This window comes from Pinus tabuliformis, chromosome 7, assembly GCF_031772625.1.
Source record: "Pinus tabuliformis cultivar Carrire ecotype Pingquan chromosome 7, CPIR1, whole genome shotgun sequence".
Lineage (NCBI taxonomy): Eukaryota > Viridiplantae > Streptophyta > Pinopsida > Pinales > Pinaceae > Pinus > Pinus tabuliformis.
The window spans coordinates 6940994-6957422 of NC_142293.1; the positions used below are offsets into that span (position 1 = coordinate 6940994).

Below are 16429 nucleotides of genomic sequence, written 5' to 3' on the forward strand. Positions count from 1 at the left end.
TATATCCCCATACCACTGATTGCTTGAAGATATTAGAAACAAACTTTCGTCCACGATTGTTTCATTGGATGTTTCATCGTTGGACGACGATGGGAGATTGCATAATAATTCTGTGAAAACTAGAGCTTTCTTTGATTTGGATTTTACAAATTCTAGATCAAACTCTTGTAGGATTGCTATCCATTTTGAATATTTTCCCCCCAGCAACTATCGCGACAATATGCAATTCATGGGGTTGCAATTTGACAGAATGGTAGTTTTTCGAAAGAGGACATAGTGTCGAAATCTCTGTATTGCTTGAACAGCTGCGAGCGCTAGCTTTTCAACATAAGAATATTTGCTTTCTGTATCATTTAAGTGTTTACTTAAATAATATATAGGATGTTCGATTATGTCGTCTTCTTGAACTAAAACCATTGCGATGGTTGTATCTGCTGCAGCCAGATACTGGTTAAAATCTTTTTGATAATTAGGAGCGTACATTAATGATGCTTTCATTAGGGAATCTTTTAAAGCATCAAAGGAAGCTTGCGCAACCTCATCCCAGACAAAGGGTACTTCCTTTTTCAAAAGATGCGTATAACCTTTAGCAAGTTCGGCGTAATTTGGAATGAATCTCCTCAGAAAGTTTGCTTTCCCTTGGAGTTTCTGAATTTGAAGCAAATTTGAAGGTGGAGGCAAATTTATAATTGCCTGAACCTTACATGGGTCGAGACGAATCCTATCCTTTGAGACTACAAAGCCAAGTAAATGACCAGAACTGACGCAAAATACACATTTGTGTGGATTGAGTCGTATCTTGTAGTGGCGACAACGTAGAAATATCGCTCTCAAATGCTACGGATGATCAATCCGCTTTCGCGAATGAGCTGGAAGGTCGTCGAGGTACGGTTGAACGATGTTTTTGATGTCATGGAAGGCATAATTCATTGCCCTCTGAAACGTCGCCCCTGCATTCTTTAAACCAAAGGGTAATTTTCGATATGCGAATGCGCCACATGGAAAAATAAATGCAGTCTTTGACTGGTCCTGTGGGCGGATATTTATTTGATTATACCCGGAGAATCCATCCATAAATGAAAAGATTTCGTATCTGGTGCATTCATCAATTATCTAGTCGATGAAGGGTGTAGGGTAGTTGTCTTTTGGACAAGCTTGATTTACATCCCTATAATTGACGCACACTCTTATTGTTCCTTGTTTTTCATAACAGGGACAGTATTCGATACCCAATCAGTTAGAGGAACCGGGTAAATGAAACCAACATGGAGAAGTTTCTCAACTTCTGCCTTAATGGCAACGACTTTCTTGGGGTGCACCTGCCGTAGCCGTTGTCGTACTAGTTTGACATATGGATACATCTTAATTTTGTGTTCAACGATACTCGAGTCAATGCATGGCATTTCACTATATGACCAAGAAAAGACATCTCTGAATTCGTGAAAAAGAGCGCCATATATTTCCAGTTCTGAAGGAGAACAACATTTGCCAACATAAATATTCTCTACAACCTCTGTTTTGGTGGAGATATTTATGGCAATAGTCTCTTCAATGTTGGACAAGTTTCGTTCAGAATCCACCGTGTTTACAGTATTTGATAGAAAATAAAAAACTGAAGGATGATAAAGGTCATCAGGGTTATCTTCTCCACAATCCGGAAGAAGGGAACGATGGTGGGAATCATTCCATGGCGCTCCTTCAATTACCATTGATTGAACAATTCCTTCGTCGGTGACATGCACTCGCGACTAAGGATCTAAAGGGGTACCATATTCTTTAGACCTATCTATCCAAACGCTTGATGAGCGTTGATTTGGGCTTGCCATCCAGGCTAGGAACATTGATTGCTACAATATTTCCATTGGGCTTGGGGGCAAAACCATTGCATGATCCATGTCGATATCGTTTTTTGAGATCTTTTTAGAAGATATCATATTGCAGGTTCCTACCGACACTACTTCCGGTAGGTTGATTGGAGGTGGAAGGGCGAAAGTTCCCATTAATATAGGATCTTTTAGTAGGCCTACTTCGATATTTTGAAGCGAATGGGGGCTTCCATGGATCATAGGAATGCCTCCTGTAACTTGAGAACCATTGGGTAGGAAGTTTTGTTGATCGATGATTGTAATCCCTCCTTGAAAGGGAAATGCAATCTTCCTAAAATAGGTCGACACAACAGCAGCCATAGCATATATCCATGGTCTTCCTAGTAGGATGTTGTAATCAAGATTTCCATCGATTACTTCAACATCTATTTCTACTATTTTCCCTCCTAGTTCAACTTTCAAGTTACTTAGAATACCATATGGGGTATATGTCCTTCCGTCGAATGCTTTTAATGTTGTCGAAGATCGCGACAAGGTTGGAGATCCTAAAGTTTTCTAGCAACTCATCGACATAATGCATGTAGATGCGCCCTCATCAATAATTGTTCGATGAACAGTTTTGTTGAGGACTTTCACTTGAACAAGGAAAGCTAGTTAAGCTGGTGATTGAGGATCGTATCCTTTATGATCGAAGGATACAAGATTGGAATCCTTTGGGTCTATCCCACCAATGGCTGATAATAAAGCCTACTTTTGGGATGGGCAATTTTGTAGTACTTCAAGAGTTGACATAGCGGATGGCGATTGGGCCAAATCTTCCACTATATCATAATGTTGTGCCGCTCTAGCACGGGGATTAAACGTCGACTTGTGTACTACTCCCTTTGGCGGTTTTATTGTCAATTCAGGAATGATGGGCTGTACAACTTTTGTCGAAGTTGTTGTCGAACTACTAGGTTGATCTTTATCCTTGTTGTTCGACGGCTGTGGATTCCCATAATCTTTGTTCCTTGTCGATATCAAAACATTATTTTGCTATTTTGAAACCGACAACATTAGCACTTGAGACGGGGAAGCATTTCCACTTTCAACTAGATTTGTTCCTGGATTTGGAAACGAATCAGTTAACACTGCGGAGGTTTTTGAATTCTTGAAGAATTTTTTAAGCTCAGCTCTGTGTGGATAATTTGCGGTCCAATGATCCTCATCGCATATAAAGCATGGATTTTTTGGTTTCCTATCTCCAAGAGGGTTTGCGGAAGATTTTTCAGGTGATGATTCTTCCTATTTCTTCTTCTTCCCTTTGCCTTTCTTCTTGCCCCCTGGTTGCTTGGTTTCTTTGCCTTTATTTGTCGATACGACATTTACTTCCGAGGCAAGAAGTTCTTGTTTTGCATTTTGACCTGAAATCTTATGGGCCTTTTTGGATGTAGCCTTTGTATATTTCATGTGTGTTGTGCCAATCACGCCATCGCCGGCATGAGAGTCATTTTTTGATTTAGGAGGAGGGAGAACTAAGAATTCTAGTCTAGGGGCGTCAGGTATTTTGTCGTAGAGTGTGCCGGACTGAGTGTAAATCAAGTCCAAATATTGCGCACGAGTGATAACTTGCCCTTTTGTTACGACTCCCCCCTTTGCCACATCTTCCGTGATGGAAGGTAGTAATGACTTGATAAACCATTAAGCTAAGAGCTGATCGGGAACATACGTTTTTACCATTCTACGACGACGTCGCCACTCATGTATATGATCAGATATGTGAGTGGCTGTCATCTGTTTGAAGTTGGTAAGGAGTTCCGTTTTCGTTTCATACCTTAAAGGTAATTGAAAATGGGTTAAAAAGCTTGTGGCTAAGGTACTGAAGTTGTCGAATGAAGCTCTAGGCAATTTGATGTACCATTTTGCTGCTGGACCAGTTAACGTCCTCTGAAAAAGGCGAAGCCTTATCGAATCATCATTTAGGGTGTTTAATGAACACCACAGATGAAAGGTCATCACATGATTTGATGGATCTTCACCCGGATTTCCATGAAATTTAGGAATATCTAATGGAAGCTTATGCGGAATCGCCGACCACCAAGGGGCATAATCAATTGGATCGTTTGTTAACCGATTTAAATCAGGTAACTCTAAAGTCCCCACAAAGGGTAACTGCTGATTCAGGTTAGGTGAAGCATACCCAGGATAAGATGGGATTGCCTGAGCAGTTGGTGTTGCATACCGGCATAATGCATTTGACGCTGGTAACTTTGGTAAGGTTGGTGGGCATGACCATTGTAAAATGGTTGATTTTGACCGTTTTAAATATACGGCTGTCCACTATTTGCAAATATTTTTTGCTCAGAAGCTTGGTATACTTGTTGGAATTGCGGTTGTTGGTATTGTACTAGCCATGGTTGTGAAGCCATGTGTTGTTGCCCGATACTAATAGTTTGACCAAGATGAGGGGTAATTATACCCGTCTAAACCTGTGTCATTCCACGAGTCGGCAATTGTGGTTGAGTCGTAGGGTCAAGGGGTTGTTGCATTACAACCTGAGAAACTTGAGGTTGGCATACAACAGGCAATGCTTGAACTTGCGACACCATCACAATAGCTGATGTAGTCGGTATATTTGACATAGGTAAGCATTGTTGCATCGAATATACAACTCTCGGTTGTTGAGGTAGTATCGGTATCCAACTGCTTGAGGTAATTCCAGTATAACCCGAATGTTGTTGTGAACTCATGTATAGATGTCCTCCTAGAGAGGATAATGAAAGGGTATACTGCCCCCCATAGGGTGGTAATTCAAAACCCAAAGGAATGGTTTTCCCTTGAGGACCAGACTGCCCAAATTGACCTCCAAATGGATCAATTTGTTGAAACACAACATAAGAGTTTCCGGATACTATTCCGGATGAACAAACAGGAACAGACCATACTGTCGAAATGGCCCCTCAGTGGGTTCTTTCTAGCGGTTGAGAGCTATTTGGGACAGATGGTATGCCGGCGAACATTGTCGGAGTGATAGCAGGGAGTTCTGCCATCGCTGTGTTAGATGACACAGTCCTAGATGTTGATGGTTGTTCAGACATTTCTAGTCTATCCAAAAGATTACCTAGCGATTCTACAGGAGCTTCTGCTGGCGGTAGACTAACTTCTGATGAAGAAGGATATAGAGTGATCTTGACTCCAAATTGTGATGGAGTACTAATTGGAGGGTCTTCCACAATCTCTTCTATGGCAATCAGACCAGGTGGAAGGGGTAGACCGTCAGGTCCGTAGAATATTTCTGGTGCCGAAGAAGGTATGGAATCGGCAGCGACAGATGTTTGAGGAGCAAGACTCTCCGAACCGGTTGTAAATGGAACTGGTTCGGTAACACAAGTGCTTATCCTCAGACTAGGATCAGTACTACTGTCCTTCTATGGTTGCTGAACTTCTTCTGTAGAGGTAGGGATTCCAGAAATGTTTGGAGTAACCGGAGTCTCTGATGTTGTTGGAACACTTGTTCTAACTTTAACAGGAGATTTGGAACCGGTTAAACGAGTTTGCTTTGTCCGTACTAGCTTCGATTCCAGAGACAAAGACGGTTGAATCGTAAGCCTCTACGAATGACGGGGTTTCAATTGACTTTCTTCCATGATTGCGGATTACTTGATCAACTAAATAAAGGGGAAGTATGTTTCCGAATTAAATGAATTTTAGACGCTTTGACACAAATTGTTTTTTCAATTTTTAAGAGTCGAGAAAAAACAAAAGATGACTCTAGTAACCTTCGATTTTTAATGAGCCTGAAGTGACAAGTGCTCAGATGGACCTTTTCTATTAAGGAGTCTGAAAAGGAACGAAAGGGACTGCTCTGGAAATCTAGGTAGAGGGATTACCAAACCAATTGCAAAACTGTAGAATACTTTTTACGATACGACAGTCAATCTTCCCGAATGCTGTGTTCAGTGCATTGCGATCGATAGGGTGGCAGACACGGCTTCCTATGGATAAAGGATTAATCCTATTGGGGTCTCCCAAAATATACTCGACGGTACGTGGGAGCACAAGTCCATACTGGCACTTATCGCTTCAAAGTGGAGGAATCACCCAACCATCAATGAGAACAACAGTTACCAGGCTTAACGACGCCGGAATATGTCTCTAGCCTAGACTTCTAAATGTTGTGCGTTAAGTTCCAAAGCGTTGTTAGATTCATTGAATTTATTTTAAGTTGATCTTGTTTATGAAGTTTGCCTTTCAGGTTCACCGCGAGATGTAGATGTAATTCCTAAAATGCAATCTAAGATGATAAACAAACTTTTTATCTTCTTTGTGCAATGAAAATCCTAGCTACTAAGGAAAGAAAGACAGAATCTTTTCAAAGAGCAAAGAGCACACTCTAAATTCACTTTTCCTAAATAAATCCAATCAGACTGTCTATATGCAAATGCACATGCATGTATTTGTTTTCGACTTTCTTAGTATATGAATGCTAAAAAGAAAGTTGATGCACAAATCTGAATTTCTTTTCAAGCGACAAATATCAACCAGTTTCTTTTCGAAATAAAAAATGGAGACGATCACAACACCTTACGATTTTGAAATGAATACTTGTTCTTGACACTATAAAATTGCAAATTCAAACCAAAAACAATAGTAACAGGATAATCGACCATCAACAGCAATCAAACTCTTTCCTATGATTGAAATTGACACTTGCGACAGTTTCAAATGAAAGGACGATAGTACGATTATGCTACTTTTGCAAAGGAGAACTGAAAATGACTCAACAAACACACAAAAACATTTATAGTTCTTTTGTACAAAGGAGGCGGAATAACAGCAAGGAAAAAGAGTTTCAAACAGACATATATTGATCACAGGCAGCAAAATTCAGGAATAGAACTGGAAAGAATGAATTACAGAAACCAAAACTGCACAGAGCCTAGTCTGATCAGCGCACCTGTAGCACAGAGAATTTGAAATGTAGCGCACCTTGTCCACTCGGGAAGTGTGCTAAAGTTCAGATTCTCTGAACAGTACCTGCGCTGGGCCAGAAACGAGATTCTATTTGGGTTCCGGGTCACAGTTTTCAGTTCAGTTCTTGGGTTTTGGCCGAGCAAAAAGCGATGAGTAATGCCACAATCAAGGGTAGATCTAAGGAGGATCTAAGAGCTATCACAAGGGCAATCAATTAGTTTGTGAATCAGTTGTTTGAATCATAAACAAATCAAGTAGATGGATTGAAGTAGCATTTATCTACTTTGCATTTGTTATGGCAAATGTAGTTCGAATGCTACCTATAAGTTTATGAAACATACAACAAAGAATGATAAACAAACAAACTAATTCATCCCGAGTGGAGTCACCATTTTGTTACAGGGAAAGTGTCTATATAGAACTGCTCTATCCCACTAAGGTGTGACAACTGCCTTAGAAACAAACAGAGAAAAGCTACTTTCGTTTTTACTTTATGAATTATAGATAGAGAGGAACAGAAAGACCAACCTCTCTCTTATGCTAATCTCCTGATTTGATTCCTCTCTTCTTTGATAGTCTTTAGCTACCTTCTCCCTTGCACGCGGAGCTTCACAAAGTACCTGTAAGATCACAGTAGCATAGAACTATACAAAGACATGGATCTATAATCATAAACAATCTAGGATCAAATGTAAATTGACCATACAAATGTAGCAAGCATCAATGACACAAGAGCATGGCAAAAACGTGAATAGCTTTTATTGATAAACAAGAAAGAGCCAAGAGGAGTTACAACCAGTTGTTCTGACCCAGCATCAACCTCCCAGCTAAAAAGCCCCTCTTCACCTCAAACAAAGCTTAGATCACCCAACAATCTGATGTTTGTCTCAAGAAACCAACATCAATTCCTTACAATATGCAAAATTCCAGCCTCTCGATCTTTGGGATGAGTGATCCATATATAGATATCTAAAATGGAGACGAGTGAGCTCATGATTTGATTAGTGTCTTCCCTCTGATAGTTCTTGCTTTCACTTGGATATTGATGATCTCTTACTCATCCTTGGTCGAATTCAGTGAGGCAAGTGTCACAGGAGAAGATTCTGGAAGCTTCCATTACCTCTCCACCTCGCGGAATGACACTGCCATTTGTCATTTCTCGCCCATTGCACCCCATAGAAGGGATTTTTGAAATGCATCGCACCCACACAATGTATTTAGGTGAGATGCAATGCACTTGGTGAGTGGAGCAGCTGAAATGATCCTGTTTTGACCAATTCTGAGCAGTTTTTCATGGAGAACTTTTGGGAGAAGCTGTAATATGTTGACCTTGTTCCTTTAGGGGTTAGAACAACACTTTGAGGGACTTAGGAGCCCTTGATTTATGGACATTTCATTCTTGGGGTTGTAGGGCCCAAAAATGTCTATAACAGTACCGAGGAGTAGTCAACATCACCATTCAGGCTCTGTGGCTACAACACTTCCTCATTGAGTTGGGCGTCTAGTTCCACCAGCCCATTGTCATCTGGTGTGACAACGAGAGCACTCTCAAATTTTGCAGGGATCCAGTACAGCGGTAGCGGACGAAGCACATAGAGATCCATATGCACTACATCATAGACTTAGTACATGATCGGGTCATTGATTTGTAGTTCTGTCCTTCAGCAGAACAGACTGCAGACATCTTCACCAAGACATTCACTCAACAGAAGTTTCGTTCTTTGCGCGATTGTCTTGGAGTGAAGGACACGATTGCTTAGCAACTGTATTTTTCTTCCTCTTTTCTTTTGATTACATTGTATTTTGAGGGGGGGGTTTCCCACGAGGTTTTCCCTCTTTCCTCAATTTTAGTACAAGTTGCACTATATTTTGGGTGACCTTTGGCCTTAGTTGTGAGGGCCCATTTTCTATTTTTCCCCATAGTGGTGTTCAGGGGGGGTGTTGGAACTACTACACACCTACATGCAGACTCTTAGTTAGAGCATGGGACTGCATGCAAGATTCCTTTTGCATGTTGGAACTACTACACACCTACATGCAGACTCTTAGTTAGAGCATGGGATTGCATGCAAGATTCCTTTTGCATGCTTTACTCCTTGATTTGCTCCTTCTTTAACTCCACAACTCACTAGTTATCTCCGGAACTTGTTGTAGGTGTTGAGTCTTCTCATTGATCACCACTATAGTGCATTACCTTGGGATCTTCACCCAGTGATGCTATATCATGAGCATTGTAACATATTTTCGAATGTATCATTTTCTTCTTTCGATTTTATTTTAGTGTTTTTGCTCTCCAAAGCCGTGTGTTCAACCTTTACTAGCTAGATTCATCTATGCAGGTTTTCTAACACATTTACAGATCTGTTGGAGAAAGGAGGCAGACGTGCCAGTGTGGAGGTCGAGGTTGCTGCGTACATTCCACAAGAGGAAAGCTCCTGCACGCAAAGCGTTCTAAGCATGGAGGGTCAGGTTCCAACAACACCGATTCGGAGTTGGGTTCAATGTTTTAAAAAACCTGTGGTGCGGTGACCGTGGATATATGAAGTGGAAGTATGGACCCTCTCTTACTTGAGACTGCCTAAGTAGTGAGTTTATTATCCTCAGATCCACAGCTCCAAGTCTGTTTAGTGGACCTCAATTTCTAGATTTGCAGATTCGATTTTGGTGATCGATCTTGACGGCTAGCAGCAGCATAGCATGGGAGGCCGAGAACAGAGATTGCTAGAGTTGAAGAGGCTATGTGGCTTTGGCATGAGCTCTCGGTTTAACCATCCTCCAAAACTAGAAGCTGGCTACATCAACTGCAATGCAATAAATAATGAAATATTATGTCAACCTCACAAAATTGGAGTTTGGGATGGTAAATACTTTGAGCTTGATCAACTTAATGTAGAAATGAAATTTATTGAAATCTTTATGATGTCATATTTACAAATGTTAAAGAAAATTAAAAAGGGGTATTAATAAATGTTTTGGAATTATAAAAAGGGTATTTATAAATGTTTTGGAATTAGAAGTATTTACATTGAGTTTGGCTAAATCAATGGAGTGGTTTTGTTAGAATTAGTCACTACAAACATGGCAAGTGAATCAAGTGAATCTAGGACAACAATTGAAGAAGAAAAAAAAGAGGATGCAAAGACAATCTATGGTGGATAATGAGGTTGAAATGCAGAAAATATTTTTTTTTTGTGCAAGAGTGACACTAGAAATTAAATGATGATGGACAACTAAGTTTAAGTTTGTGTGAGTTTGTGGAATAGATTCACTAGCATGATGTATTATGAGACACACATTGTAACTATAGTAAATCTACATGTCATAGATTGCTTTGTAATGGTATGTTGTGGTTATTGAAATGTTTTATAATGTTTTATGTACCTGTTGTAATGAGAGAAGCATGCATACCCTTTCTTATGTGTTCCCTCTCTAAGAGAGTTTTAACACTCTCCAAGAGTGTGTCATGCACGATGGATACACTTGGGTGGGCCATATTGGTTTTAGACTCCATGAGGTGAAATTTTATATCTACGGGGGAGTTCATTGGGTGAACCATGTATGTGAAGGACTTCCTAGTAGATCCCGAGAGGATTGAGAGGCACCCATAATGGTAAAAATCCTAATTGTGGCCCAATCACAGCCAGGGAATAGTGGATAGTGCTAACTATATAACCTAGAGCAATAGCCATGAAGTTGAGCTCTAAGAGCTTTCCACCACATGGATATAGAGATAATTACGAGTAAGGCATAAGTCAGGTTTGATCTTTTTCCTCTCCCATAACAATTTAGCCTTAAACCCTTGTCTTTGGTTTAAGTACTTGGATGTAACAAGGCGTGGTTAGAGGAAGCAATAATTTTTTGAGTTATTAGCTTTGGTTGAGGGGCACCTTTGATTCCCAAAATACTTTGTCTTAGAGCCATTCTAAGAAGGTTGAAGATGATAACCATTTTCTCACATCCATTGTTGGGAATCTTTTTTTCCCTTTATTTTAAATATAGAGATAAAATATTAAAGAGTCTTTTTAAAATCTTATATAGACCACATTATTCTTAGGGTATTTTAATATATCATTTTCTTGAATTATAGTTTCTAAATAAATTACACAATATCTTATATACTTGAAAACCCTCCAAAATATAACACCTATAGAGTCTTACATACCCATATTATTAACTAAATTATTTAACAATTACTTTTACTATTATATTATTTATTTTATAAATTTTATAAATTGTTTTTTAGAATATATGTGTAATTTTTCTCATTAGATTTATTATTATAAATAAACTCATATTCTTTATTAAATTACTTTAACTTTCATTATTATATTATTTGCTGGTTAAATTTATTAGTTATTTAAACGAGAACACTATGTACAACAAACCAAAAACATTTAAAAAGTACTTCTTGTTCTGAATGGTTTCTCTTCCTGATCTGAATGGGTTCTCCTTAGGGCCAAACTCCATATGGGTCAACTTATTTATGGAAGATGATATTCTTCTTTGATTCCTCTAGTCTAGCCGTGTAGGATTGATGTAAGGATGATCATCATATTAGGACACTCATTCATGGAGATATGAATTTATTTGTATTTCTTCACAAATTGTAAGGTCGGCCAGCAAGTTAAGTTGTGTTGCACACCCCTAGCTAACCTCAAAGTTGCATATAAAATAAAGAGACATTCACTCACTCTCATCCTCTCATCTATTCCTTGTCTCTTGGATTTACAAAAGGAAGGAGGACTCAGATCTCTTGCGCAGCTTTGAAGAAGGACCTAGATCTCTAGGCAGATTAGGGCAGCCAGGAGGGAGGAGGGTACAACCATAGTTTGGGGTGATTTAGGCCTGCTTTGACAAGTGTATTACCCTCCTTGACTACAACTTTGCATGGGCAGCCTCTCCTAGGCTAGACAAAGCGTTGCGTTGACTTTTGGAGATGGGTTCATTGGTTAGGGCTGGCTGTAGTTGGCTGTAGCATTCATTGCTGATTTGATCATCTTTCTTTCACTGTTTTGGGCTACACATACTCTGTTGGAGGCCTTGTTATCCTAGGTCATTGGTGAGTTGTTTGACCAGTTTTGACCTTGCTGATTTGTTTTATGTTGGTGCTGTTATAAATCACAGATTTGTGATATTGTATACTATCTCTCTACTGAATTATTGAAGAATATATAAGAATTGATCAAAAGGTTTCCCTTTATTGGAGTTTTTCCCTGTGTAGCTGCCATATTTTGTGTCTTTTGTCCTGACTTGTCTTATGTGGATTTTATTTATGTTCTAACAGCATTTCACTTATGTGTTAATGTGATTTCTATACTGAAAATTGACATTGAATTAATAAGAAGAATTGAAATAAATTAGTCTAACCATAAAACATACCATAATTTAACAGTTTATCTATATGCAACCAACCAATAACATTAAAACTTTACTCTTTCTTCATTATTAATGGTGATCTTCCAGTTGGACAAACAATGGAGAACATGAAGCGAGGTGGACAAACAATGGAGAACATGAAGCGACAGCTGGTGGAGTCTGGTATAATTGGAGGCGTCGTTGACGATTTCGATCCGCTTCTCGAGTTGACTTTGTGCTACAAGAATAAGCAAATCAGATTCGGTGAGGGAGCAACGCATGTGGAAATTGTGCACATGCCTACTCGGCTTCAACACGAAACTTATGAAAACTTCACAGATCGTAACTTAGCGGTTCTGGTAAGCTAAACTATGATTCTGTTTGAATAGTTATTTGTCAACAATTATTTGTATTTTGTCCAATTGAATTCAATCATAACCCTGTTAACAAATCCACATTATCAGGTAATGACAGATCCTGATGCTCCTGGAGGAGAGTACCTACAATGGTAAATACTAGTTGATTATTTCGCATCCAGAATACAATAAAAATCATTTCAGAAGGTATGTTGATTATTTCGCATTCAGTATACATTAAATAATCGTTATGTTGCTGTGCAGGTTAACTGCGTATTTCTTCGTCAGGGATGGTGAAGAAGGTATTCTATGTTTTGTTTTTCTTGTTTTTGTTTTTTTGACAGATCGAATCGCTGCCTAATGTTAACCTACGTTCGGTTTGGCTGTCCTGTAATATCAGAAATTTTAGAGGACGATATCATTTATTATGAACCTCCAAGGGGTGATGCACGCAAGATAGTTGTTACCATATTCAACACCTCGATCGAGTCCCTGCCATCCATCCTTGCGTTGAAATCAGAGAAGAAGCGCGAGGGGTTCAGTACCAAAGGTTTTGCGGCTCACCATAAACTTGGACTGCCAGTTGCCGTAACGTTTTTCAACATCGAAACTTCGGAAGCAAATCGGGCATCAGCTCCGAAACCGAAACGGAACAAGTCAACAAATTAGATGGCAGACGATTATTATTGTGTTTTAGGAGAATAAATACATATCTAGAGACTCTAACAAGGTTGCTCATAGGTTAAATAAGTTGTTGTTGTTGTTGTTGTTGTTGTTGTTGTTGTTGTTGTTGTTGTTGTTGTTGTTGTTGTTGTTGTTATTAAGAAGGTTGCTCATAGGTTAAATAAGTTGTTGTTGTTATTGTTGTTGTTATTATTATTATTATTATTATTATTAAGAAGGTTGCTCATAGGTTAAATAAGTTGTTGTTGTTATTGTTGTTATTATTATTGTTATTATTATTATTATTATTATTATTATTATTATTATTATTAATGTTTTTGTGTTTTATTTGAATAGAGACATATACAGACATATTTAGACTTTAACTAGGTTGCTCATATGTTATCTAAAGAAGCAATGCTTATGTTTTTGAATTTTTGTGAATTTTATCTAAATTATTGTTATTATGGTGGTTTTTGTTGAGAAGTGTTTTTTCTATATTTTGAAAAGTATGTTTTAAGGATTAAGCATCAACTCCTAAAAAGAAATAGAACAAGTCTAGAAGGATGGCAAACTATTATTATTATTATTAACCATGGTGTGCTTTAGGAGAATAAAGACATTTTTACAGAGACCCTAACTAAGTTGCTCAGAGACCCTAACTAGGTTGCTCATATGTTATCCAGAGAAGCAATGTTTATGTTTTTGAATTCTTGTGAATGTTATCTAAATTATTATTATAGTGGTTTATGTGGAGTAGTGCTTTTTCTATGTTTTGAAAAGTGTGGGTCAAAGCTGATTTTGTTTTAGTAAAAGTTGAATAGTCTTTTTTTTGCAAAGTACATGTGCACTATTTAAGGATTTGTATATTTTGATTTGATAATAAGGAAAGTATTTTTTTTCTTTTATTCTGAAAAAATGTATGACAAAAATATATGACCACTGCCTTTGGGTTGACTCTAGGGTATCATTTATTTTATGTGATATGCATATGTCTTCTTCCACATTATCCATGAAACTGCCTTTAGTTAAGAAGAAAAAAAAGAGAGATTTAGTGGATTAGCTTGCATACTATACCACCATGAGAATGTAAAAGAAACCTTATTCCATTTGGAAAATGTTGATGTTAAATAATGACTTGTAATAGGAAATAATTTCATTAAGGAGTCTTCTTCATCACAAAGAATAAACCATAAATTTATTTTATTTCAAGTATAATTTATGTAACTCTATTGTATATGATATGTTGATAAGTTATATTCTAAAATTTACAATCAATTTTGGCTTTCTAACTATATAATCCAATTTTCAAGATTATAGTAAGCTATGCTAAAACAACTATTAATCATTTTCAATTCAATGCCAACCAACCACATGGGCTACTGATAGACTCAACAACTTTGAAGTCATAGAAATCCAGCCAATGACTTCTTAATTGCCTGCATTTTTAATTTCATAGACACTTTATGGGACAATATTGTATTTAGCCTTATGTTTTGATGAAAATCCTACAATTCTGAAACATGTAAAATCTACATCAATTTCATAGACAGTTTATGAGACAATATTGTATTCAACCTTATGTTTTGATGAAAATCCTACAATTTTGAAACAACTAAAATCTATATATATATATATGCTGGAATAATGTAGAAATCATATGTTGGTAGTTAGTGTTTGAGTCTATCTATCATGAGTTGAGTTGTGTCTTAATAGTTTGTGTTGTGAGTTGGTGATCCTAATTATTTGGATCTAGATTGTACTAGAAGTTGTACTGATTGTCTAATGAGATTTGATTTCATTATTGTGAATCTCTCTAATTTTCTAATATGGTATCACAGAAAGAGAGGAATATATAGTGAGCCTTCAAATGAACAAGAAGACCCATATTTGTGAGGGCATTGAGATCCACAAGTGTGAGAGCTTCTTGTTACATACGTGCTTTCCAATTATTTTTAGCTGGTTGAGAGTGTAGAAAGATCTAAGACCCATATCTGTGAGGGCATTGAGATCCACAACTGTGAGAGCTTGTTGTTACATACCTACTCTCCAATTATTTTTAGCTAGTTGAGAGTGTAGAAAGATTTGAGTGGTGTTGTCCATTTCTTTTGTAAGGGCCCTAACTAGGCAAACCTTCATAGGAGAGGGCAGTGGTTCATGGCTCACCCTCATCAGTTAGTGATTTGCAGAAATTTTAAAAGATCAAGTTCCTTGGATGCATAGGTGTGATTTGCCCCATAAATAAAATTGTGGACAGTTTGATCCATTTAGCTGAACAAGGGGTAGGGTGAAAGTTGTTAGTAAACCTCCTCTGCTAAAGAAGGTGTGAGTAGTAGTTTCCCTATTTTTATCTCCATAGTGGTGAGTGGAATACCCAATTTCATGTTTCCAAAAGGATTTTAGGTTTACAAAACCAAGCCAATCATAAAGTGAATTTGTTTCTTATGAATAATATGGTGCTATACATTCAATGAGTTGTATGGGATTAGTTATTTTTTTAATGGTGAAAAAGAATTTAAGTGATATTAGGAGTTAAATATTTTCTTTTGGGTGAAAGTTAAATATTGCGTGTATTTGATTAAAAAAGAAATCAAAGTTTTGGAAATAAGCTTGGTAAAAAAATGAGAAATAAGAAGTGTTTTTTGGGCTTTGTTTTTTATTGGAACCAATATTAAGTCTTGTTTTTTAGATCCTCTACATTTGGTTTTGGATCTAGTGAATTTGGATGTAGATCTAGTGGATTTGGGTGCATTTTGTTGATTGGTGACATTTTTTTTTTGAATGAGTCCAAAAGGCTTGATAGAGGAAATTATGCAAATTGGAAGGCCATTATGCAAATTGGAAATTCAAGGTATTAAGATTTTTATAGGGAAATAATTTGTGGTCAACAGTGAAAAAAAAGGGAAAAAGGGGAAATAAAAGAAAATGTGTTGCTCGTTACGCCTTATGTGGGTGTTGCCAGCCTTACATCATGCATCTCCATTTCGTGCTCTGAGCGAGATAGCTCTTCTTCACTCTATGGAGCATGTACTATTTGAGGTGCAAGCCTTAATAGCTTATGTCCTTTGATTGTGTGCACTCACTTGATTTCAAGATCATACTCTTGCAAGCATGTCATCTAGTTCACACCCAGTTCTTGTTGTACAAACAATGTGTGGAGTGGTAGGTAGGGACTAGACTATGCAGTGCTTCTTTAGCAAGTAGGGACTCAAGCGCTTCACCCCCTTCTAAACTGCATCTTTCTTGTCAATGGCGGGGTAGTTGAGCTCTACTCCT

General features: G+C 37.8%; 1 protein-coding gene across 1 annotated transcript; it reads left to right on the forward strand.

The window, feature by feature from the left end:
* The first annotated feature begins 12253 nt into the window (after nucleotides 1–12253).
* Nucleotides 12254–13159, forward strand: LOC149244868 (protein MOTHER of FT and TFL1 homolog 2-like). The gene is made up of 4 exons (XM_089436281.1): nucleotides 12254–12493; nucleotides 12599–12642; nucleotides 12755–12792; nucleotides 12891–13159. The coding sequence occupies exons 1-4, from the start codon at nucleotides 12254–12256 to the stop codon at nucleotides 13157–13159; spliced, it is 591 nt and encodes a 196-aa protein (XP_089292407.1).
* Nucleotides 13160–16429: the final 3270 nt, after the last annotated feature.